Source organism: Hyperoodon ampullatus (genome assembly GCF_949752795.1).
Source record: "Hyperoodon ampullatus genome assembly, chromosome: 20".
In the NCBI taxonomy this organism is placed as follows: Eukaryota; Metazoa; Chordata; class Mammalia; order Artiodactyla; family Ziphiidae; genus Hyperoodon; species Hyperoodon ampullatus.
The window spans coordinates 30984565-31009939 of NC_136933.1; the positions used below are offsets into that span (position 1 = coordinate 30984565).

At 35.6% G+C, this 25375-nt stretch overlaps 1 protein-coding gene across 7 annotated transcripts in view; it reads left to right on the plus strand.

The window, feature by feature from the left end:
• Positions 1 to 7216: 7216 nt before the first annotated feature.
• The window catches only part of WDR17 (WD repeat domain 17), a gene marked incomplete at both ends in the record, with an annotated part of 66827 nt that continues 48668 nt past the window's right edge, over positions 7217 to 25375 (plus strand). For 3 of the 7 annotated variants that reach the window (XM_079726687.1, XM_079726688.1, XM_079726689.1), the window contains 3 exons: positions 7217 to 7282; positions 15712 to 15840; positions 21764 to 21947. In XM_079726687.1, coding sequence (XP_079582813.1) covers positions 7217 to 7282; positions 15712 to 15840; positions 21764 to 21947 — 379 coding nt within the window. Of the gene's footprint in view, positions 7283 to 15711; positions 15841 to 21763; positions 21975 to 25375 lie in introns of those variants that run through there. The other 4 variants (XM_079726690.1, XM_079726691.1, XM_079726686.1 and 1 more) reach the window with 3 other exon arrangements.

Below are 25375 nucleotides of genomic sequence, written 5' to 3' on the forward strand. Positions count from 1 at the left end.
ACCGTGCTTTAGGTGACTGTTGAGAGATTAATGTTACAAATGCTAGGTTTAGGTCATTGCATTGAGAGTTCCTGGGAAGTTTGCTCAACTGGAATAAACCAACGGCTTGTTTGAAAGGGCCCTCACGGAAAGAAAACTCATATACTTCTTAAGTGAGCTCCACAAACTTACTCTATATTAAAATGGCTAGTTGAATTTTACTACTTATATTGAGCTGATTTTCCCTGTGTTTATAGTACTAGGAATACTTAAAGAACTGTGGGTATCTCTGAAAAAAAAATTAGATATATTTACTTAAAAGTTTGAAATTCTTCATTCTTTTTATCTTTAATGATTAAATATTGCTGTACTAAAAACTTTTGTTACTACTCACACAATAATCCTATATATTCGAAAGCTGCAAATCAATTTAGCTTAGAAAATAACGTTTTAAAATTCCTCTGTTCCCAGTAGAAGGACTTCTAGGGCTAGAGTGTTTTTTGTTGTTGTGTTCTGTGAACTCTACCTTGCAGCCCTTAGCCTGAGCATGGGTGAGCTGCAGCAGCTTTTATATTGCTCAGAGAAGAGTAAGAACAGTTTTATGTTTGTTTCTTTTGCCCCAGTAGATACTGAAAGTGCAACATGAATGATTAGACTGTTCCTGTCAATAAAATATGTGCAAATTCTCCATACTACCTAATTTTACTTGCCTAAACTCTGTAATGAAGACTAAAATGAAATTCAAACAATTTGGAAGGATTCACATGTCCTTCCTGTATTCCAGAATTTATTCAAAGTCAGATCTAATATGCAAGAAAGGTAATGGTTTACCAGATTACTGAATAACGTGTTTACCCAGCCATTCATGGTAATGATGTGTATACAGACATTACTACTACTTTCTGCAATTGCTGAATTATCTCATCTTGTATTTTGTATCTATTCCATGTAGCAGATTGAAATATTAAAGTGAAATTATATATGTAGCTTCCAGTGTGTCTTCAGGAACAGAGGTCTTATTGAGAATATTTTAATCCATAGAAATCATATTAGGAGATTGGAGGGATTTCTTACTAACTGACACCTCCTTTTCTTTCATGTGAGAAACATATATTAGACCAAGAGTGGCTGGCATTTTTCAACATCCAGGACCAAGCTGTGTTCTATGATAATCATGTGGAGATTATTCTCTCACTGTTGATGAGACTATTCCTTGGAGATTTATGAGCAAGAAATTAGATATGGATACCTGGAGAGAATCTTAAAATATTAATTAAAAAGTGTTTTCCCACAAGTTGTAAAATTTTTTGATTTGCTCATTAATAATGATTTAAGTTTTTCTGCAAAGTCTTCTGTGATTTGGGGGGATCCAGTTATCTTATAAATTCTTTATCCTAATGCACCTCAATGGTACTTAAGTGTACATAGCCATCACATCTACATAAGTGTACCTAGCCATCACATCTACAATTGAATGTTAGAAATAAGAAGCTTTTGGAAGTTACATCTGAAGCCTGGATTATGGTTACCATTGGGTAAAATTTTGAAGTTGGACACATTTATTTTCTAGACTTTCTGACCCTTTGGTACTAGATGCCATCTAGAATGGTGTTATTCGACATGTATCTTAGACCAGCATCCCCTGGGAGCATGTCAGAAGTGCATACTTCCAGGCCACAGCCCTGCCAAATCAGAATATCTGAGGCAGCACCTGGAATCAGTGTTTTCAGGAGCCTCGAGTGATGCTAACGCAAGGTCACGCTTGAGAAGTACTGATAGACGGTACATTGTGCCACTGGGCCTAGACTTCTCTTGAACTGGTGGTGTTCGTATACAACTCCACCTTTGAAACTTTACTTAAACTACTAAATAAATGAACTCATTCCTGAAAATATTGAATACAATTGTGGATACATTTCATAAACATTTAAATTTCAATAGTAGCTTTTTGGACACAATATCTCATTTGCATTATGAATTACATTAGTTCATCTTTGTGGGAATTTTATGTTGGCTAAGGAAATAATTTTTGACAGGTGGCCCGTTGACTAGATTAGTAACCTGTCTCATATATGCACTGGTCCTGCCTTAGCTGATACAACTCTTCACTTATCAAACTTTAGGGTTTATTTCCGGCCTCTTATCAATGTATGGATGCATATATAAAAGAAATTTTGGACGTAGTGACTTTGTGTGAGCTATTTCTTAAAGCTTTCAAGCTTTAAATCCATTTGATTTCCTTTGTTGGTTTTTCTCAGTACTTGACAAAAATAATTTTTTTAATTTTTTTGCGGTACGCGGGCCTCTCACTGCTGTGGCCTCTCCCGTTGCAGAGCACAGGCTCTGGACACGCGGGCTCAGCGGCCACGGCTCATGGGATCTTCCCGGACTGGGGCACGAATCCGTGTCTGCTGCATCGGCAGGTGGACTCTCAACCACTGTGACACCAGGGAAGCCCCGACAAAAATAATTTTTAACACCCTTGGCCCAGAACATGAAAATGCCAGTCTGACTGTTTCTGCCAAATGAGAATCCTGATTTTCAGACACAGATAAGCATAAAGACCCACCCTACTTTAAAAACTCATATACAAAATCCAACTTACAGAACAGATTAATTAGAAGGGGGACAGGCATCCTCAGGTTTACAGAACAATTCATGCCATAGCTTCTCAAATCTTCCTTCATGAGGAATGATCCTATTTATAAAAATAAAGCTACTTATTTTTGCCATACCCTATTATAAAAATAATCCTACATCTTTTTTATGACAATGTTTACATGTTTACTTACATAATGTCTCTTTCAATGGAATATTTACCTCTTAACTTCTTAGTTTATGGGTGAAAAATACGTGATTTCACTCCTCTATTTCTCTTTGGCTGAGTCTCTCAGAATGGTTAATTGAAGGTATATGAATGATCCTATTGTTCAAGAAAAGTGTATTACATCTTTGATCAAATTAAAAATCTTTTCCACATTGCAGGTCAAGAGATTCTGTAATCCTTCAAGCGCCTTGAAAATCTAATTTCATAATTCAAATCCATATAATTTTCACTTTGGTGGTTAAAATGTAGGAAGTATAAAAATAAATATCTAGATGAATGATAGATTAAGTATATAGATGGATGATGAAATAACTGCATTCACTTTGCCACATCTTTGAATTAGTGTTTTGGTCTTCTTCGTCTTACCTATAATCCTTTGTTTTGCTGATCAAATTGGAATTCATACTGGTATAAGTGGTCATTCTGTGAGTCCAAACTAGAACAACCATAATGACCTTATTCTTTTCTATTCACTATCTAATCCAGGATTTTAACGTAGGTTAATACTGTACTTTGTGACCTATTTTATCATCTAAGCTTTTAAGAACATCAGGATTTGACATATGTTGGGGATGTTTAGATATAATGTCCTGCCAAGCACATGAAAGGTAAATTTAGGAATGATTGAAATTTAAGAGATTAATCTGGTCAGTAGAAGTTACCAGAGGCAGTTTATCTGATAAATATCTTTACTATTGTTGCACTAAGTAGTTCTCAAGCTTTACTGTGCTATATAAATCATCTGGAAATGATGTTAAAAAGCAGGTTTCCAGACTCCACCCCAAGATCCACTGGCCCTAGACTGTGATCCCGGAATCTTCATTTTTAGCAAGTTTCTCAGTTAATTCTGATGCAGGAGACCTGAGAACCACACGTTGAGATGCACCAATTTAGAGATTTTTAAAATTATATTTATCCTTGATAATCTATGGCTGTACATATCAGTGAAAATAGTGGTCATTTAGAATTATGGATACTAGACAGAGGAAGAAGATCTCAAGTTAGTGGGCTAGTGGCTGCTTAAAAAAAACCTTCCTTTTTTTTTTTTTTTTTTTTGCAATTTCCAAATGCTTTCTAATGAGCACATATAGTAAATACTAACATATTAACTATATGTGCTCACTAGAATTTTTTGCATCACTCTCAGCATATAGTGTATTCAAATTTTAAACACTGATTTTCCACATGATATTTTTAGTTTTTTTTAAAAAAAATTACTATAGGCAATAGATTTCTATTAAGAAAATTAACAAAATTCTGAATAGGACAAAGAGGAGTTCAAGAAAACTACCGAGTCTCTGCATGGTGATGTTTGTGACCCTGACCTTTGAATACACATTTTTATATACTTGTATTGATTTTTCTCTTTCTCAAGGCTCCCCGGAGTGCTTCCTTGTCAGAGTCTCTGCTTTTGCTTCTCCCTCTGTCTAGTGCGCTTTCACGTAGTACCTATGACACAACTATAGTACCTTTTTAAAATTTATTTATTTTTGGCTGCGTTGGGTCTTCCTTTCTGTGCGAGGGCTTTCTCTAGTTGTGGCAAGCGGGGGCCACTCTCTTCATCGCGGTGCGCGGGCCTCTCACTGTCGCGGCCTCTCTTGTTGCGGAGCACAGGCTCCAGACATGCAGGCTCAGTAGTTGTGGCTCGCGGGCTCTAGAGCTCAGGCTCAGTAGTTGTGGCGCATGGGCTTAGTTGCTCCGCGGCATGTGGGATCTTCCCAGACCAGGGCTCGAATCCGTGTCCCCTGCACTAGCAGGCAGATTCTCAACCACTGCGCCACCAGGGAAGCCCTATTTTTACTTTTCATATAGTCTGATTTTCTGGTAAAAATACTTCATTTTCAACTATTTTTGTTCTTACATATTAAAAATATCATGTGACCTAAGCTAAAGAGAAGTATACTCTATAGATTGTCACTTTGTTACTAGTGGTTAGAATCACCAGTAACTGGAGGGTGTTGTCAGCTATATTGGTTTGTTGTTTTTCAAGGGTGAGCTTTCAAATTGTTCTTAGGCTGTAGCTATTTAATATTTTTGGAAGGTCTGGTCAGGGCATGAAATGCTGGGATGGGAGCTATGTGTCGCTACAGATCGCTGCCAGCATTTAGGAACGTGCTGGTGGAGATTGCTCTGGGGCACACCCCTGTGGAATAGTACCAACTGAGGAATCAGAGGATCTGTTATGGGCGTGGCATTAGCAGGCATCCACTGTGAACCATCACGGCTGAGTCATCAGACTCTGTGGGTGTTCTTGTGGACCCCCAAATACATATCCTTAATCTAGCCCATCTCAGTCCCCTGCTGCTTGTTTTGCAGACTTTGGTTTTTACCCATTTCCTGCTGTGAGATTATTTGTTCCTTGTGTCCACCTTCCTCATCCGCTTGTCCCTGACGTTGCTTCTAAAAATACTTGTGGGTTAAAGCAGCATTAGTGCATATCTCAGAGAAAGACTTAACATGTTGCAAAATATGATGGCTGGGGGTGGTAAATGGGGCAGGAAACTCTAGGGGCAAAATAAAAAGATAAATAAAAGTGTCCAAGTGAAGTTAAAAAATATAATCCATTTATACAATACCTACTTGTATGTGGACAGGTCATTTCAGTTTTTATTTTTCCTTTAAAAATTAATTTCTGAAATAATTTGATTAGCCATTTCTCTTCAAGGAATTGAATGGTAATCCCATTTCGCTTGTTGATGAGTATATTACCTGTAATTTGGATACATTTCTTTAGCCCCTTTCCAAGTTGCAGTTATGTGTGTATATATATATATATACACACACACACACACACACACCCCTTCGGTTCATGTGAACTACCACTAGTTGACAAACCCTTCTAGCGTGTGTCAATTCACTCAACAAACATTTTGTACCTTCTATACAAATATGAATAAAACATGTTCCTTTGTCTTGGGCAACTCACAATTTTTGTCTCTGCAAATAATCACTCTCCAGTGCACACAAATATAGACTTAGAGGCATACAGATGAGGGATTTGGTGCATTTGTGAAAGGCTTCAAAGAAGAGGGACATTAAGTTGGGTCTTGATAAATATGATACAGCTCATTAGTCACAAAAAAAGGCAAGAGGTAAGACAGCTCAGGCGAAAGCATTTCACAACAACTTAAAGGCATAAAGCCATGCTGGTATAGAACATGTTTAGGAATTGCAGTGAAAGCGGGGAGGTTAGTAAGTAAAGTATTTCATTAGTTGGTACAAGACGGTGGCATTAGGGATGGAGGGAAGGGGCTTTTGAAGAGACATGTTAAAGGTAGTTGTTAAGACTTGGTGATCAAATGTAGCGGGAGGTGGAGGGGAAAGTGGTGAAAGAATCAAAGATGGCTCCATGTTCTTACTTCGGGTTACTGTCGAGTATAGTTTTGGTCACTGGAACAGGGAATGCAGGGCAAATGAAAGACTATTGGGGGCAGTAGAAAGGGATTCTTATCACCCGAAAGGGATAAGCTTGGCTTTACCGATGTTCATATTGAGATTACCAGATACAAGGCTGCGGGATGTAGGTACAGTAGGTACTTTAAAATGGAGTTTAAGGGCTTGGCATGAGAGACTGCAACCACTGAAATGGTGGCAAGGTAGTTAGATATACCCTGGGTAGGCGCTAGATATAGGTCCAGGGCGGGGTAAAAAAGCGTAAGGCAGGACACAGACACAGATCTCTAACTCAGAATAGGATAGACAATGACAAGAGAGACAGCAAGGAAGGACCACCAGTCCAGAGGGTGGGACCCTGCAGGAGATGCAAATTCTGAGCAGTTAGCCAGGAACCAGGGGCTCTGTGGGAACCCAAGGGCAGGACAGAAAGCGTGGTCCAGATTCAGGGACGTCAGCAAGATGGAAACAAATTGAGCACCAGAGTGTACGAGTCCTGGAGCTTCCTGTGGAAGCCTATTCCCAATTGACCTGGGGCTTCAAGCAGATATTCTTGAAAATATTTCTAGAGAATAAGGAAGAAGAGGAATTCTGAAGGGTACCATGTCCCATTTGGTATATTTTTAGAGTGAGATAAAGATGTTCTCAACTAGCTGCAGTGATATTTATGTGTCATACATGTGTTTCTATGCCAGAACAATGAAAAGTGAGGGGCTAATGAAATATTTGACATAGCATTCTCTAGTACAACAACATACTTATCATTTGATTTATTTCTTATTTGACTATAGGCTTACATTTTCTGCTTTAGCATTATTTTTACAGACACTGTTATTTATAAATTATTAAAACTATTTCAAGCTGCAATGTGTATGTACTTCTAGTTTCTTGTATTGAACTACATTTCATAAGGCAGAGTTTGGTAAACCCATTTGGTTGAAACACCTTGTTATTACTTTAGGTGCTGACTATTCTGAAGCCGGTTTCCAATTGCCTTGATTAAAGTAGAAACATTCTATGGCTTGGATGACTTACATTTCACATTGGTTTGAGCAAGATGATTGGTATGAAGGACTACAAAGAGTAAGATATATTTACGTTGTAATTATCATTTTCTGTGATTTTTTTCTGCTTTATTTCTCATGCAGCTGTATTTCTGTGTCATTTATATTGTGGACATTTTTGCATTGCAGGATTCTGAGGGTAAATAGGATACTTATGTGATAGACTTAAAAGCAGAGGTAAGAAAATATATAAGGATAGTCATTTATTGAAGAAAAGGTGTTTTTTTCTTTCCTGATTTCAGATGAATTCTTAATGTGTTCAGATTGTCTTTAGGCTTTAAAGATAAAATAGGATTCTTTCTAATGAGATTAATGTATGAAAATACCAATAATTTCAAGAAAGTAATTTTACATAATTTTATGATAGAAATATGTATGATAATACCATGTATTTTAATAATATTGTAAAAGAAAATGAAAAAGTGTTCTGAAGAAGAGTGCCATGTTCCATTTGGTAAATTTTTAGGCAATTAATTATGCTTCAAAGGGATTTGCATTGTTACTATGGCAACTTTCGGGTAGCATAGCTATTCTGATCTATTTCTACTGCGATAGCAGAAAACTGCCATCTTTAAATGCACCTTATCAAAATGGATTTAGTTTAGAATAACATAAGATTTCTCTTTGATTATGTTCACCTTTTAAATGAAGGATTTCTTAATTATTTAAATGAAGGAGATTTTTGGATTTTTCTTTTCATTAATGAGTGGAACAAAAGAGCCAGAATATCTTTATGTAGTTTTACCAGCTTTTTCACAATTGTTGTTTGAGGGCATATACTACTAAAGACATGCAGCACTTAATTTTTCTTCCTTCCTCCTTACTTCTTCAGGGTACTATTCTAATCACATCAATCAAAGATATTTTCTCAGCATTTTACTTCTTTTAGATTATCTTTTTAGTTGTAAATCCTCAGCAGTTTAAGCCTCTTGGGTTTTTTTCTTCAGATTTTTTTTTTTCCAGCTGTGAAACCAGCTGGTAAACATCTCTGGAGCCAGTAAATAGCTAACTCTGGAGAATAACCCTCATGGTATGGATCCTAAAGCATTCTTCAGAAGGGAGGTTGAGAATTACTGGCTAGCTCATCATCCTGAATTCCAGCCTTAACCATAATGATAGAAATATTTCAGCTTATGAGTTTAATAGCTGTATTTGAAGTTGCGCTGCACACACACACACACACACAGACACGCATGCACACACTATAATGCCAGCGTCCTTTTTTATATTGTGTGTGTGCACTTAAAATGTAATAACAGTGCATTTCTGATGTTCAAACAGAAGGCTTTTTTTTTTTTTTTTTTTTTTTTGCGGTACGCGGGCCTCTCATTGTTGTGGCCTCTCCCATTGCGGAGCAATTGCTCTGGACGCGCAGGCTCAGCAGCCATGGCTCATGGGCCTAGCCACTCTGCGGCATGTGGGATCTTCCCAGACCAGGGCACGAACCCGTGTCCCCTGCATCGGCAGGCGGACTCTCAACCACTGCGCCACCAGGGAAGCCCCCAGAAGGCTTTTTTTTTTCAGGTGTACTGCATATATTCCTCTATGGGAAAGGAAAGGGATGACAATCTAATTTGGAGGGAGGGGGTGACTGATTTTAAGAAAATGCATTTTGCTAAAATTGTGTGTCTCTTTTTAGTGATTTTGAGGCAGCTCATGGAGATTATGAGGATTCAAAATCCTTCCCTCCACCATAACCCCAATCTGCACTTTAATAAACTATGGCCTTTATAAGTGAATTCCTTGTTCCGAGACATATTAAAAGAATAACTAGTCTCATATATAGATATAGTCCAACCCTAAAATTACCATATCCTCTTCATGAGTTTAAGCTTTTCTTGGCTCAAGTTTTGATCAGTTCTTATACAGACTTAGATGACAATGAAACAGCTTATTCTAAATAATGAAAATTGAAACATGATTATTTAATTTCTTCTAAAATTCCAGCTTAAAAATTTTCAGATAATATATATGTGCACATATACCCTATATAATTAGCATTCAGAACACCAGATTTTTCCATAGTTATATTTTTAATGCTTACTGGAAAAGATAAGTTGGTTTTTGAGCTAAAAATTATAATTTAGAAATGTAGTGTTTGAAAAAAATCACGTACAAGTATGAGTTTTATCTTTAGATCACTGAAGTGGCCTTTATACTTGATATAATTAATATTTATGGCATATGTATATATTTCTACACACACAGCACATGTATATGAACTTGATTTTAACTTAGTTTTATAATTTTATTTTTGGCAGTATTGTAACTCTAGCCATATTTAAATTTCATGCTTATGTCATATAATCTTGCATATTCAGAGGTGAGCTTTATTGTTATACAAATCTAATGCAAATATACTCTTATAACTTGCTTTTTTACATTTCATACACTTACACTTCAGTGTAATTATAATGTATGTATTGTGTATTCCATATAATATAAGATTGAAACCAAGAATAGAATTTAGGTTAAAAAAATGAAAATAATATCTCTGTAGGGCTGTAGTTGCCAGGCTACTGACACTGTCAGTTGCATGTGAGGTGACACAATGCTCAGACTTTCTTCCTGAATCCTTTGTAAATCTGCATTATTCAGTGAACTGCAAGGTTTAGTACTTTATCTTTAAAGTGTGTATATTGTTTCTGGGCCAAAAAGACGATGTTTTCTGAAATAGCAAATCTTTAGAATGGACATGGAAATTCTTAGGCGGTTCACATAAGAATGAAACATATTCTTAACTAAAGATAAAAGGGTACGTAGTATTTACCTGAAATATAAAACTACCTGTCACATACAGTCAAAATATATTTGATTTCCTATATATGTGACATATTTGTAGGATTTATATTTAAAATATAAACATGTATTTTGAAATGGACCTTCAGTTGAACGTTTTCTATTTTTAGTAATGCAGAATCACTAATTGTGTAACCATTCATGCTGGCCACAATGATATCAAAAGCTTCTGGACATTTCTTTTTATCTCCTTGGTAACTGTAGATATCGCTTAATAAAGGCTACATAATATTATATATATATATTTTATGATACTTTTGAGAAAAATAATATAGAAGTTTCAAATACTAGCAGTTTAAATACATAATTCAGAATTATAGATGCAATAGTATTCATATGTTTAATGATGCATGAGTTTTTAATACCTCATTCAAAATCCTAATTTTTTTAAGAAGCTGCCATTTTGTTTTTTCCTGTTTATTATTTTAATGGCTGGTTTAGACAAGTTATTCAACTCTGAATTATGAAGGATTTAAGTTGTTGGACTATAAGACTTATAAAAGCTGCTTAGGAATGTATGAAGGCATACCAAATTGTATGACAATATTGAAATGTTTATATTATCTGAAGTTAGAAACTAAAAAGAAGTAAATCAGGATAAACTGATAAAATAAAAAGTATTGGCATGGATTTAGAAGTAATTTATTTGTTTTCAATAAATAAAGAGTTAGCAGAGGGACTTTTAGTTTCCAATTTGTCATGTAGGAGCTCAGAAGTCTTCACTCTGGCCTAAAACAAAACAAAAGAATGAAAACTGAAAAATCAACAACTTTTCTTAGATTCATAAGAGAAGTGAGGTCACAAGGCAAACCGCTGCCCCATATTGGAGAGACAGACAGGCAGATACAGAGAATCACAGTGCACCAGAGCAGAAACCCACCAGCAGAAACCTCTGTGGGAACCAGAGCCAGAATGGAAAACCTGAACTGTAATTGATGAATTGCTGGAGGCTCATATATCAAGTCCGAGAGTTAAAAACTCGGGAAGGCGGTGGGAGTAATAAGGAGGCCTCCAGGCTTTTCTGAGTTTTACCTCCAGGACCTTTACCAAGTTTTCACAGTATGTGTCAGAGAAAGATCCCTTCATGCTTCTGGCAAAGAGAGAGGAAAAGGAATTGTTTTGAAATATGTCAGAGCACTCTTCTTCTTAACAAGGCTGCCCATGAGGAGAAACTATTTTACCAGAGCCTGATCTGCAGAGATTATATCAGCACCTAACCTATCTGGGGGAAGGGAAAGGCCCAGTCTGCCTTAGGACACTAGAAAAAAAAAGAGCAAATTGAATTCAAAGTAAGCAGAATAAAAGAAATAATAAAAATTAGAGCAGAAATTAATGAAATTGAAAATAGAAAATCAACAGAGAAAACAAAACTAAAAGCTGCTTCTTTGAAAAGATCAATAAAGTTTATAAGCCTTTAGCCAGGCTACTTAAGAAGAAAAAAGAGAAGAAATATATTACTAATATTAGTAGTGAAAGAAGAGGTATCACTACAGATCCTATGGACATTAAAAGGATAATAAAGGAGTACTATCAATAATTCTATGCCCACAAATTTGATAACCTAGATGAAACGGACCTATTTTTTGAAGACACTCACACAAGAATAAATAGACAATCTGTGTAGACGTGTATCTAGACCTGAATAGACCTATGTATCAACAGATGCTGAAAGTCATTTGACAAAATCCAATACTCCTTCATGATGAAAACTCTCAGCAACCTAGGAATAGAGGGAAACTTCCTCAACTTGACAAAGAACATATTTATTCCTCATCTTGATAAAGAACAAAAACCCTATAACTAACATCATACTTAATGGTGAGAAACTTGAAGTTCTCCTGCTAAGATCAGGAACAAGGCAGGGATGTCTGGTCTCACCACTGCTTTTCAACACTGGACTGAAGTCCTAAGTAATGTAACTGGACAAGAAAAGGAAATAAAAGGTATGCAGATTGGCATGGAAGAAATCAAACTGTCTTTGTTCACAGATGACTTCAGTGTCTGCGTAGAAAAAAACCTCCTGATACCAATATAGTGATTTTAGCAAGATTTTAGAATACAAGATTAATATACAAAAGTCAATCACTTTCCTGTGTACCAGCAATGAACAAGTGTAATTTGAAATTTAAAACACATTACCATTTACAATAGCACCCAAAAAATGAAATACTGAGGTTTAAATCTAACAAAATATGTACAAGATCAATATGAGAAAAACAATGAAACTCAGACAACAGATATCAAAGAACTAAATAAACGGAGAGATATTCCATGTTCAGGGATAGAAAGAATCAATAGTGTCAAGATGTCCCTTATTGCTAAAACTTGATCTATAGATGTGATAAAATCCCAACCAGAATCTCAGGAAGTTATTTTTTTTGGTTATTGACAAACTGATTCTAAAGTTTATATGGAAAGGCAAAAGACCCAAAACAGCTAACACAGTGTTGAACGAGAGCAACAAAGTCAGTGGCCTGACACTACCCAACTTCAAGGCTTACTGTGAAGCTACAGTAATAAGACAGTGTAGTATTGATAAAACAATAGACAAATAGATCAGTGTAGCAGAATAGAGAGCCTGTAAATACACCCACATAAATATAATCAACTGATCTTCAACAAAGGATCAAAGGCAATACAATGGAGAAAAGATAGTCTTTTCAACAAATGGTGCTAGAACTGGACATCCACATGCAAAAAAATTAATCTAGACTAGACCTTACATCTTTCATAAATGGATTTTAGACCCTAAAGGTAAAACATAAAACTATTAAACTCCTAGAAGATAACATAAGAGAAACCTAGATGACCTTGGGTATGGCCATGAATTTTTAGATTCAACACCAAAGGCATGATCCATGAAATAAATAATTGAATGCTAAACTTTATTAAATTAAAATATTCTCCTCTGTGAAAGACAGTGTCAAGAGAAAAAGAAGACAAGCCACAGACTCGGAGAAAATATTTGCCAAAGACCACCTAATAACTGTTACCCAGAATATGTGGAGAACTCTTAAAATTCAACAAGAAAAGACAAACACCCCAATTAAAAAAAACCAAGGGGGCTTCCCTGGTGGAGCAGTGGTTGAGGGTCCGCCTGCCGATGCAGGGGACACGGGTTCGTGCCCCGGTCCGGGAAGATCCCACATGCCGCGGAGCGGCTGGGCCCGTGAGCCATGGCCGCTGAGCCTGCGCGTCCAGAGCCTGTGCTCCGCAACGGGAGAGGCCACAGTAGTGAGAGGCCCGCGTACCGCAAACAAACAGAAAACAAACAAAAACAACCCCCAAGGACCTACTGTATAGCACAGGGAACTATAGTCAATATCCTGTAATAGCCTAAAATGGAAAAGAATATGAAAAATAATACATATATATATGAATCACTTTTCTGTACATCTGAAACTAACACAACATTGTAAATCAACTATACTTCAATAAAAATAAAAGGGAAAAAGACTTGAAAAGACACCTCACTGAAGAAGATGACATGTAAGCTATGGAAAGATGTCCAACATCATAAGTTATTAGGGAATTGCAAATTAAAACACCAGTGAGATACTACTACGTGCCTATTCGAATGGCCCATCTAAAACACTGACAACACCGAAGGATGGTGAGGATGTACAGCAGCAGGAACTCTCACTCATTGCTGGTGGGAATGCAAAATGGGGCAGACGCTTTGGAAGACAGTTTGATAGTTTGTTACAAAATAAACATACCCTTACCAGGATCCAGCAATCTCTTCCTTTTCCACTCCTTCTTATTTACCTAAATGAATTGAAAAGTTATGTCCAGACAAAAACCTGCATACAGATGTTTATAGTGGCTTTATTCATAATTGCCCAAACTTGCAAACAACCACATGTCCTTCAATAAGTGAATGGGTCAATAAACTACGGTACATCAAAACAATGGACTGTTATTCAGTGCTAAGAAGAAATGAGCTATCAAGCCACGAAAAGACACTGAATACATATTACTAAGTGTAAGAAACCGATCTGGAAAAAACACCATACTGTATGATTTCCAGCTATATTCTGGAAAAGACAAAGCTATGGAGACAGTAAAAAGATCAATGGTTACGTGAAACTACTTTGTATGATGCTACAATGGTGATGCATGTCGTTATGCATTTGTCAAAACCCGTAGAATGTACAACACCAAGAGTGAACCCTAATGGAAACTCTGGACTTTGGATGGTAATGATGTGTCAGGGTAGGTTCATCATTATAACAAATGTACCATCTGGTAGGGATGTTGATAGTGGCGGAACTTGTGCGTGTTGGGGAACTGGGGGGCAAGTGAAAATCTCTGTAATTTCTACTCAGTTTTGCTATAAACCTCAAACTGCTCTAAAAATAAAGATTATTAATTTTTTAAAAAGTAAAACAGAGTTAGAAGAAAGTGAAAATTAAATGACTCCATTTTGCCTGTATATTTAAATATCTTTCCCTTATGTTTCTTTTCCAACTTCCAATAAAGTCAAAATTTGTTTACACACAAACATTAATAGTAATCATGCATACCAAGGATAAACTATAACAGCCTCTTTAATTCCCATGTGGTTGAAATAATGTATATTTTCAATGAAAAGTAATATTATCCTAACATTACTAATTGAAAAAAAGTGTATTTTTAAAATTTATCCAGAATGCTAGGAGTCATTAGAGGAGGAAGAGAGCAGGTATTTGTAGCCGTTTCTTATACTTGGAAGCACCGAAAGGTTGGGAGCACCGCTTTTTTATCATGCCAGTTTTCACTGCAAACTATTTACTTTTTGGGGGAAATATATCACTAGTTCCACCCAGATAAAGGAATTTAATGGGATGAAGATAGAAATTGGAGAAGAAAGAGAAGAGGAAAAAAGAAGAGATATTTTCAGGAAGTGGAAATATGAACTAGAAAAGATACAAAGAGGAAAGTAGCTTTATAAGTAAATGAGCTATAACGCAACTGACTCTGGGCTCGTTTACTCTGAAATCCTCTGCCCTGCCACATAAACGATTTCTATTCTGTGATTTCCAGCTTCCTTCTGTCCTGTCTTCACAATGAACACTACTGTTAACCCAGCTTGTATTCCTGCCTCGTGTACCTCGAATAGTTTCTGTGAGGCCGTAGAGTCAGTGTGAAGACTGTGAAGTTCTGAGACAGAGAGACAATCTTCCCAATATTGTATCGGCTCACAGCGTTTTACACTTGAATCTGCTGCCTTGAAGGAATTGCCAGTGTATAAAAATTGGTACGTTTACATCAAAATCTGGATATTTCCATTTCTTTGGGAAGTTCCAGAAATCTGGCAACATGGAGTAACCTTCTCCAGTGGTACTAGACCCTTTAGATAGGATATGCACTTTCTATTTCACTCTGGTCCCTGTCACTCCTGGTAGGATTACCAACCCTTGGTCAAATGTCAGTTGTCATTCATTTTATAATCTCTTGCTTTCTTAATTGAAATGACCTGCCTTGATGTTTGTTGACATTTGGAGATTTCAACTCCTGTTCTTTGAAAGTATACACTGAGATTGATAGTAGAAAATTTTTTCAGGGCGTAAAGATGATAAGGATTGAAGAAAACAGATGTAAAACAAAGAAGAGGAAGTTTATTGAAGAATGGAATTGACTGATATGCCTCTGAATTTGTTTTTCAAGGCAAACATGTCCCAGGTAAGACAAGTGGGACTGCTGGCTGCTGGATGTCAGCCGTGGAACAAAGATGTGTGCGTTGCCAATGGAGACAGGTTTGCGTACTGTGCTACCCTGGCCATCTATATTTATCAGGTAAAAGAATGCTGATTCTTTCCAAGTTTTCCTTTTATCAGGTAAAATTACTATTTAATTAATACTTGAAAAGCTTAATATTGTAACTTTATTGATATTGGTATTTTATTGTATATTTTGTTACTATTTATACTATGTTAGTTTTACCAGTCAAGCTTTTAGAAAATGCTCATATCATAATATTAAATTATTAGCAAATTCTTAATTGATTTAGTAATCCTATTTTGATGCTATTCATCAAAAAGAATTTCTTCAAGAATTAAAGGTCCTGTTTTATGAACGGTGAACAAGTAGTTCTTCATTCTTTTAAACTATATTCCCATATAAATAAATGGCATTCATTTGTCCATTTATTTCAAACCTTGCTCAGTAACATGTGATAAGAGAAAATTGTCTTATCAGTTGAAGAAGTGAGTAGTCCTTTAGAGAGCCTTCTATTAAAAATAGTGCAGGTGTAACATATTTTGAGATAGTCTTGGGATAAACACCTTTATCACTACCTTTTTTCATGTGCTGGCTCCATCCAGACATCTCTTATCAGTTCCCAGTCTACACAGCCAAGGGCCTTCTGAATTTTTTCATATAGAGGTGCCGTAAGCATCATAAATCCAAGTCCAGTTTTTCTTCTTAAACCTGGAGCCAGTATTTCAGTGTCACCCACTAGCCATTAGTCTAAATTACAGATGTGAGAGTTATCACTGACTCCCTCTTCTACTCACGTCCTACACCCTAGGTAACCAGGACTGGTTCTGGTATTTTCTACCTTTTATTCCCTTCTTCATATCCTTCTCACCTAAACTATTATAATAGTTTCTTAATATTCTCTTTGCCTCTGTCTTGACTCCCTCTAATTTATCCTTCAGTGTAATCAATCATCTATAATGCAGATCTAAAATTTCCAATCTTCAGTCACTCTTCATTCCTTAATATTAGCATCCAACCTCATCGTATGACATCCTTTCATGATCTTCCTGTCTCCGTCTCCCTGTCACCTTGTGCTCCAGACACTGAGATCATTGCCTTTTCCAAAACTACTCAGACTCTTTTGTATCTTGCCTGTGCTTGCACTGATTTTTCAGTTTGCCCACATTGCCTGTTCAGAGACGTTTTCTCGTCTTTCATATGTCAGCTCAAATGTATAAGCTCTTTTCTACATTCTGCTTTTTCCTCTTTCTAGTGAAGGACCTTATGGAATGGATTGCATCTCTACATGCTTCCATTGACCAAAATGAGTCTTGCTCATCTTTGAATTCTCAAGTTACTGCACACTCTTTGGCACTTAGTAACCACTTATTAAATGTTTCTTGAATTTTTTTTATCTTGAAATACCAACTCATTTCAGTTAAGAGTGAAAAAAAATTATTGCTTTATTCTGGAGTAAAAATTCCTTTAAGTTGCTAATAGTGTTGTAGTTTATTGAAAATTTAAGAAATAATAGCATTAATCTATAAATCAATTAAGTTTCTACAATGCTAAGATTTTACGTAGTCCATTTCTCAAGATTGAGGAAATATCTAGCAATCAAAATGCAATTTCAATATAACTCACATTTTGTTTTCACTTCCCATTCCCCAGAAGACAGGAGCAAACCTTCTAAATGCCCCTTTTGTTTTGCCACCTACCTCTTTACCACCCTGTGTGTGTTGCTAAGCTTCCTCTTAAGAAATTTCTCCCTTAATCTTTGGTCCCTATTGTCTTGTCTTTTACTTCCTCCTAAAGAAGAAGAATTTATCAGGCAGGGAAAACTATTCCTCTAAGGAGTCAGGGAGGTAAGAAAGTGGATGAAGGCAAAACTTAATTTTTTTTATGTTTGCATATATCTTGTTTAATGATGACATTTTATGACTTGAGTATTTAGGAAGATTAAGCTAAAAGTATTAATCTAAAAAACCTATGAAGAAAGTTTGCGTGTTATTAAAGACTAAAAAAAACTAAAAATTACCCTGATTTAGAAGTTAATACAAATAAACTTAGGTGACAGTTAATTACAGAGTTTGCTGAAAAGCTGTGTTTCAAAATATGCATTGAAAATGACACGATTAAATAGTGACATTGACACTAATTAAACATATAAGTATTATTTTAAATGTGAACATCTAAATTAAAGTGCTTTGAAAATTTTGCTGTATGAAATATTATGATTCTTTTTAGAGGGAATATTTATTAAATAACACCGAGTGTCAATGCACAAAATCTGAGTCCATAACACTCTGTATGATGACACTGATGTAATTTCAGATTTTTCTGAACTGTTATATGATATGTGTACATGCCACTAGCATTTTTCTTTAACCATTGAATTGTAATGCACTAATATATTAACTACTCTAAAAGTAGAGTAATTTATGATCCAACTCATTGTAAGAGTACAGTCTTAAAATACTGAATTGAAAATATAATAAGAATGTATTACTGGGCTTCCCTGGTGGCACAGTGGTTGAGAGTCCGCCTGCCGATGCAGGGGACACGGGTTCGTGCCCCGGTCCGGGAAGATCCCACATGCTGCAGAGTGGCTGGGCCCGTGAGCCACGGCCGCTGAGCCTGTGTGTCCAGAGCCTGTGCTCTGCAACGGGAGAGGCCACAACAGTGAGAGGCCCGCGTACCGCAAAAAAAAAAAAAAAAAAAAAAAAAAAAAGAATGTATTACTGAATTAATTCCTACAAATAGTTCATTATTCTATATTGTGCTTAAGATCCTATATGGATAATTTGTAAAGTCAGAGAAGATCACTGATGTGCAAAATGGCTTCTTCATACATTCCTTGTATTCATAGACTCTTTCACTGAGTGTCTAACTTATATATATATTTCTTTCTTTCTTTCTTTTTTGCGGTGCGCGGGCCTCTCACTGCTGTGGCCTCTCCCGTTGCGGAGCACAGGCTCCGGACACGCAGGCTCAGTGGCCATGGCTCACGGGCCCAGCCGCTCCGCGGCATGTGGGATCTTCCCAGACCGGGGCACGAACCCGTGTCCCCTGCATTGGCAGGTGGACTCTCAACCACTGTGCCACCAGGGAAGCCCTGTCTAACTTATATAGCAGTTTTTTTCTATTAGGTTCATTAGACACATTCACAATATCTACGATAGGTAACCTAAATCCCTGAATACTTTAAAACTTACAAACCTATGCATCCCTAAATGTACAGAAAATGCATTTATATCTTTAAACAGCCCAACTTAAAGTCACTATAGTTGTAACACTAATCAGATGAAAGCTCCATTGGTACTGAGTCATCTTTAATAGTATTTTCTCCAAGAGTTGTTCAGGAATAGATGAAGTTCAAGTAGTAAAAAAAATACAGGCGTTATATAGGGTAACGCCTTAGGAAATAATTAGATCATTAGTCAAATTTTTATATATGAGATATTTGCTACAGCATTTTCTGTGATAGCAAAAGTTAAAAGTTGTTTAAATGTTAAACAATAGCACAACAGCTCATTCTTTCAACAATATTAACAGAATCTCTTCTATTGGCCAAGCATTCCTAGGCACTAGGAATGCAACTAGAACAAACCAGGCAAATTCTTCTCCCGGAATTCATAGTCTTAGGAAGGATGGGGGCAGGGAGAGATAATAAACAAATGAGTAAACAAATGAATAAATACAAGCTTTAGGAAGAAATGTGTTCCATAAAGATGTAAAACAGATAATAAGATAGTCATTGACACCAAAAGCAAAGGCAACAAAAGCAAAAATCAACAAGAAGGAGTACATCAGACTAAGTAGTTTCTGCACAGCAAAGGAAACAAAATGAGAAGGCATCCTACTGAATGGGAGAAAATATTTGCAAATCATATATACGATAAGGGATTAATATCCAAAATCTGTGAAGGACTCATACAACTCAACAGAAAAAAACCAAATGTTCAGAGGACCTGAATAGACAGTTTTCCTAAGAAAGCATACAGATGGCCAACAGGTACATGAAAAGGTACTCAACTTCACTCATCATGAGGGGAAAGCAAATCAAAACCACAATGAGGTATCACCTCACACCTATTAGAATGGCTGTTATTTAAGAGACAAGCAATAACAAGGGTTGGTGAGGATGTGGAGAAAAAGGAACCTTTGTGCACTGTTGGTGGGAATGTAGATTGGTGCAGCTACTATGGAAAACAGTATGAAAAATTTCCCCAAAATTAAAAATAGAACTACCATATGATGCAGCAATTCCACTTCTAGGTACTTATCCAAAGGAAACCAAAACAATAACTTGAAAAGATACATGCACCTCCATGTTCATTGCAGCACTGTTTACAATAGCCAAGACATGGAAGCAACCTACATGTTCATCAGTGATGAATGGATAAAGAAGATGTGGTATGTGTACACACACACACACACACACGGATATTATTCAGCCATAAAGAAAGGAGGAAGTTTTGCCACTTGTGACAACATGGAGGAACCTTGAAGGAATTCTACTAACTGAAATAAGTCAGATAGATAAAAACAAATACCAAATGATCTCACTCTTCTGTGGAATCTGAAACACAAAACAAAACACCAAGCTCACAGATACAGAGAACAGATTGGTGGCTGCCAGAGGTGGGGAGTGAGGGAGGGCAGAATTGGTGAAGGTGGTTGAAATGTACAAACTTCCAGCTATAAACCAAATGTATCATAGGGATGTAAGGTACAGGATGGTGAGTATAATTAACAACACTGTATTGTATATTTTAAGTTGCTAAGAAAGTTGATTTTAAAAGTATCACAAAAAAAATTTGCAACTGTGTGTGGTGATGGGGGTTAACTAGACTTACTGTGGTGATTATTTTGCAATATGTATAAATATTGAATTATTATGTTGTACACATGAAACTAATAGAATGTTATATGTGAATTATACCTCAGTTTTAAAAAAAGATAGTGAAAGTCATGAGACAGGTTCTGGGGAGGAATATGAATTTATTTAGCTACCGTGGTCAGAAAACACCTCTCTAAAGTGGAGTTTTTGAACTGAGACCCAAACAGGAGAATGAAAAACCATGAGCAAATCAGTGAGGAGAGCATTCGAGGCCAAGGGAACAGCAAGCATAAGCCCTAAAGCAGAAATGATTTTGCTGTATTAGAGGAGCAAGGATGTCGGAGTGACCAGGGAAGAGCATGAAACCAAATGAGACTGGCCCGAAAGCAGAGGTTCATGATGCTGGGCGTTGAAGGCCGTGTTAGCAGTTAGGATTTTACTGCAAGTATACGGTTCAAGAAAGGTTGGTGTAGTTAATAGTTAATATGATAATGATTTGAAAAACTCTTATATAAAACTGTGAAAGGTTGGTTATGTGTTAAATGGAAAAACCAGGTTCAACAAAATGACATATACAGCGTATACATCTCAAACATGTTAAAAGTGATAGAAAGATGAATTGATCCACTAATTAATGGCACATTTACAAAGGAAATAGGAAAACTAGGCTATTCCTTTTGTCCACTTACGTATAAAAACACAACATAATGACCCTTCCAAAAAGCAATAACATAAAACAGGTCCAAATGATACCATGTAGTAATGAGCAACTGGCTTATTTAACCTACATTTTTTTGACTCAAATATAAGTTAAAAATTTGCAGAAAAAATATTTTAAGAACCAGGTGTTTTTCCCTCATAAATAGAGAGAGCTATGGAAAATAAGTCTCTGAATTATTATGCATATTTAAATGTACAACATTTATTGTTACTTCTTTTTCAAATTGGTATGTTTAATTTCAATTCTCTTTTATTTTTTTGAAAAATGATTTCTTTCAGCTAATTGAATACATTTGAATTCACTTGAAAATAGACCAAGGCTTGAATTATGTTCATATCTTGTTATTAGGTGTACTGATTTTCATGTATGTAGCTTTTTAAAAATAATGTGATTATTAATGGAAAGTGTATTACATAGAAAGAAGCACTGACATGTTTTATTTATATATTTTTTAGTTGGATCACCGTTATAATGAATTCAAACTTCACGCAATTATGTCTGAACATAAAAAAACAATCACAGCTATCTCTTGGTGTCCACATAACCCTGATCTGTTTGCAAGTGGCAGTACCGATAATTTAGTGATCATTTGGAATGTTGCAGAGCAAAAAGTCATTGCTAAACTCGACAATACAAAAGGTATACCTATAACTGGGATTTATTTTAGTGAATGAAAATAAATAGAATGTTACATGTGAGTTATACCTCAGTTTTTTTCTATTATTTCAATAAGCAAAATATTTTATTTCAATTAGCTCAAGTTTTAAAGTAGTGTTTTTCAAGCTTTCTAATGGTAATCTATATAAGAAACACATTTCACATCATGACTCATTATTGTGTATGTGCATGTGTACAAAACTGAAACAAAATTTCATGAAATTATCAGACTTAGTACACTGATCAATTAAAAAACATAGTCAACACCAAATAACTTTATTAATATTTAAATATAATATTAAAAAATTCCAAAATAAATATAAAATTAATAATTAGATACAATTTTCTCAATGAGACAATTGGCCTTGCTTGAAACATACAAAGACAATATTATGCATGTAGTCACTGCTCTGCTGAGTTGACTTCTTTCCTATATTTTTAGGTCAAAGTAGAAAGTTCTAGTTTATGCAAATAGATCTTTGTGAATGGCATAATATCATTACTTTCTTTCTACCTAGCATCTTACCCCATAATGATTATGAAGTTAAATAATCATTTTTCTGTGTTAAATGTCATAATAATTCAGTTCTCTTTTTGAGCGCTGAGTGTAGCTCAATTACCGATTATGTTTTTGAAAGCTACTGCTGGATATATTTTCCACATTCAGCCTTTTCTCTAAAAAGTACTGGTTGTAACTTTGAGATAGTAAACTGAGATGTGACAGTGTCACAAACTTTACTTTTCACAGAGTTTCTTTATAATATTCTTTTCAGTGTGTAACAACAATATTGAGAAGTCATAGGCAATTGTATTTAAATCTTGCTTCCAATATAACAATAACGATGCCTTTTGGAAGCTTTGGATATGTTCGACATAGATTGAGTATGGCTTTTCCCTTGTCTTTCCAAATTTAGGTCGTTAGGAATGCTGAAAACATCAGAAAAATACACCAATTTTGTTATGTAACTTTCGTCCTAAAAAATATTTACCAAATATTTTCAGCTAGGAAAATGAGCATCTCCTTCCCAGGTTCATATACGCTGCTTATTATTTTCACTTGCAGCGACCAGTGAATTTCAGTATTAGACCGTGAGTAGTTTGCTTCAATCTCTGAGAAAAATCTTTTCAAAAGTCATCTATTCAGTGAGCTTCCATTAATGTAAGTAACAGTTTTCCTTAAGGTTTTCAATACTCCAATGAGAAAAAGCCAAATTATGTTTGGTGCAAAGCTTTGTGGTGTATAAACAGTGATTAATAGCCTCAATCAAGATTTCATGTTTTTCTGGTCAAAGCCATTTCTCCACCAATCACAGATCCTACGGTTTTACCAGTATTGTTTATATTGATCAACAGTGCACTTTCCCAATACTTTAAATACAGCTTTGTGTGAGATTAATTTTAAATAACACAATAAATACTCCTTAAAATTCTTTCCATATTTCATGTGACATAAACTAAAAATGTTATACAATGCCATTGTGCTTATAAACTTGTCACAAAAAATCTATGCTAGACTATAACTGCATAATAACATTTTCTAAATGTTATGGAGAAAGACAGATTAGACAGCATATTATGGTATCATTACCTAGTTTGTGCACTGATTTGTCATCAAACACCATATGCATCACATCCATTCATTGTGGAAGAGATTTTTGTTCAGCTGTGTGCACCATAGCTTCCTTTGCCACTGAATATGCAATTAAATAAGACTTTTTCATTAACATGTGTAGAATGATTAAATAATTGTGGTAACAATTTGATCAATTTTATATATTTTTCCTTTTTCTGAAAAATTTCAGAGTAAATTCCTCATGTTGTTTTCAAAGATCTTAATTTGAAGATTGAAAGTTTTGATATTTGCAAAAATTATGAATATTTTTGGTCATTTTTATTTAAAATAATCCCCTTTGAAATGGTGTAGACTCTTTTTTTCTTTTCAGAATCCAGTTTAAACAGAGTAGAAGTTTGCATTGTCAAGTTAAAAAAAAAAAAATTAGAACTTCCACATCCGGCTGTTGAACTTGAACATGCCTCTGTATTCTTTTTACTTCATCATTCTTTTTTCTTAATATTAAAAACGTCACTTAAAAGAAAATGAGTATTACTTTGTTTAAATGTAAAAGGTTAAAAAATTGTCACCAACCTGAAAAATGTCACACTTAATAATACACTTTCAGAAAAAAAAAACAAAAACTGTTAACAGTAGAGAATAATACTACCTGCCTATATCAGAATATTGTTGGAAGAATTAAATGAGAGGATATTTGTAGAGCTCTTAGAAGTGCTTGCGTGTGACAAGCCAGTATAGCAGTGTTTTCTATTATAACTACATGAAATCGTTTCTGGTCCTTTCTCTTCCTTGCTGTGCTTCTCAAAACACACATTCCGAGAGCCATCATTCCAGTGGCTTCCTTCAAGTGGGCTGTGGTGGTTTGACCCATACAGCATGTCTTATCCCTTATTGGGGAAATTCTACTTCTGTTAATGTATCCGAAAACCAAACAGCTTTTTTATTGGCCTTATTTATGTACTCATTCATTCATTCAGTGAGTATTTATGGAGTTCCCATTGTATGTCAAGCCCTGAAACAGTTTTTTTTTTCTCTCTTTTTTTTTTAACATCTTTATCGGAGTATAATTGCTTTACAGTGGTGTGTTTGTTTCTGCTTTATAACCAAGTGAATCAGCTTTAGCTTCTGCCTCTTGGCACATTGTAGGCTGCTGACACAAATTGAATTTACGGTCAATGAACAACTTTCAACTCTGTGTCTTTGTTCATAGCATTTCCTCTTCCTGGGAAATACTTCTTGACCCACGTATTGAAACTCTGCTGTTCCTTCAAGGTGTAATTCAAATCCAGTTTCTTTCCAGGGCAGTAGCCCAAACAGTCAGAAACCCTTATACACATAAAAATCATTTGGAGAACCTTGTTAAAAATAGATTCCTGGGCCCTAACTCCACACGATCTGATATGCATATTCAGTTTGATGATTCCGATTCTATGTCGGGAGATTCACAATCTGTCTCCTGAGTCATAAATTTACCATAACATTTATTTCATCTCTTATTTATTTGATCACAATAACAGGAGATTAACAGTTAACTTTCGTATTTTGTCTTTTAGTTTAAAAAGGATTTTTACATACATCATTATTTTTTCTTGCCCTAACTTTCATGTGAAACAGGTGGTCAGCTGTTTTTAGTCATGTCTATTTTAGGTGAGGAAACAGGTTTACAGAGAGGTAAAGTGGCTTGTTTAGATCATTCGAGGCAAAACTAAGACTTAAATCCAACTCCTGATAAGAAGTAGTTTGTAGTGTTAATTTTGTTGTTATTAAATCCTTTTAGTAGCATGCAACTTTTCATAAAAGTAATCCTTATCTCCCCAAGTTATACTTAAGATCCTTT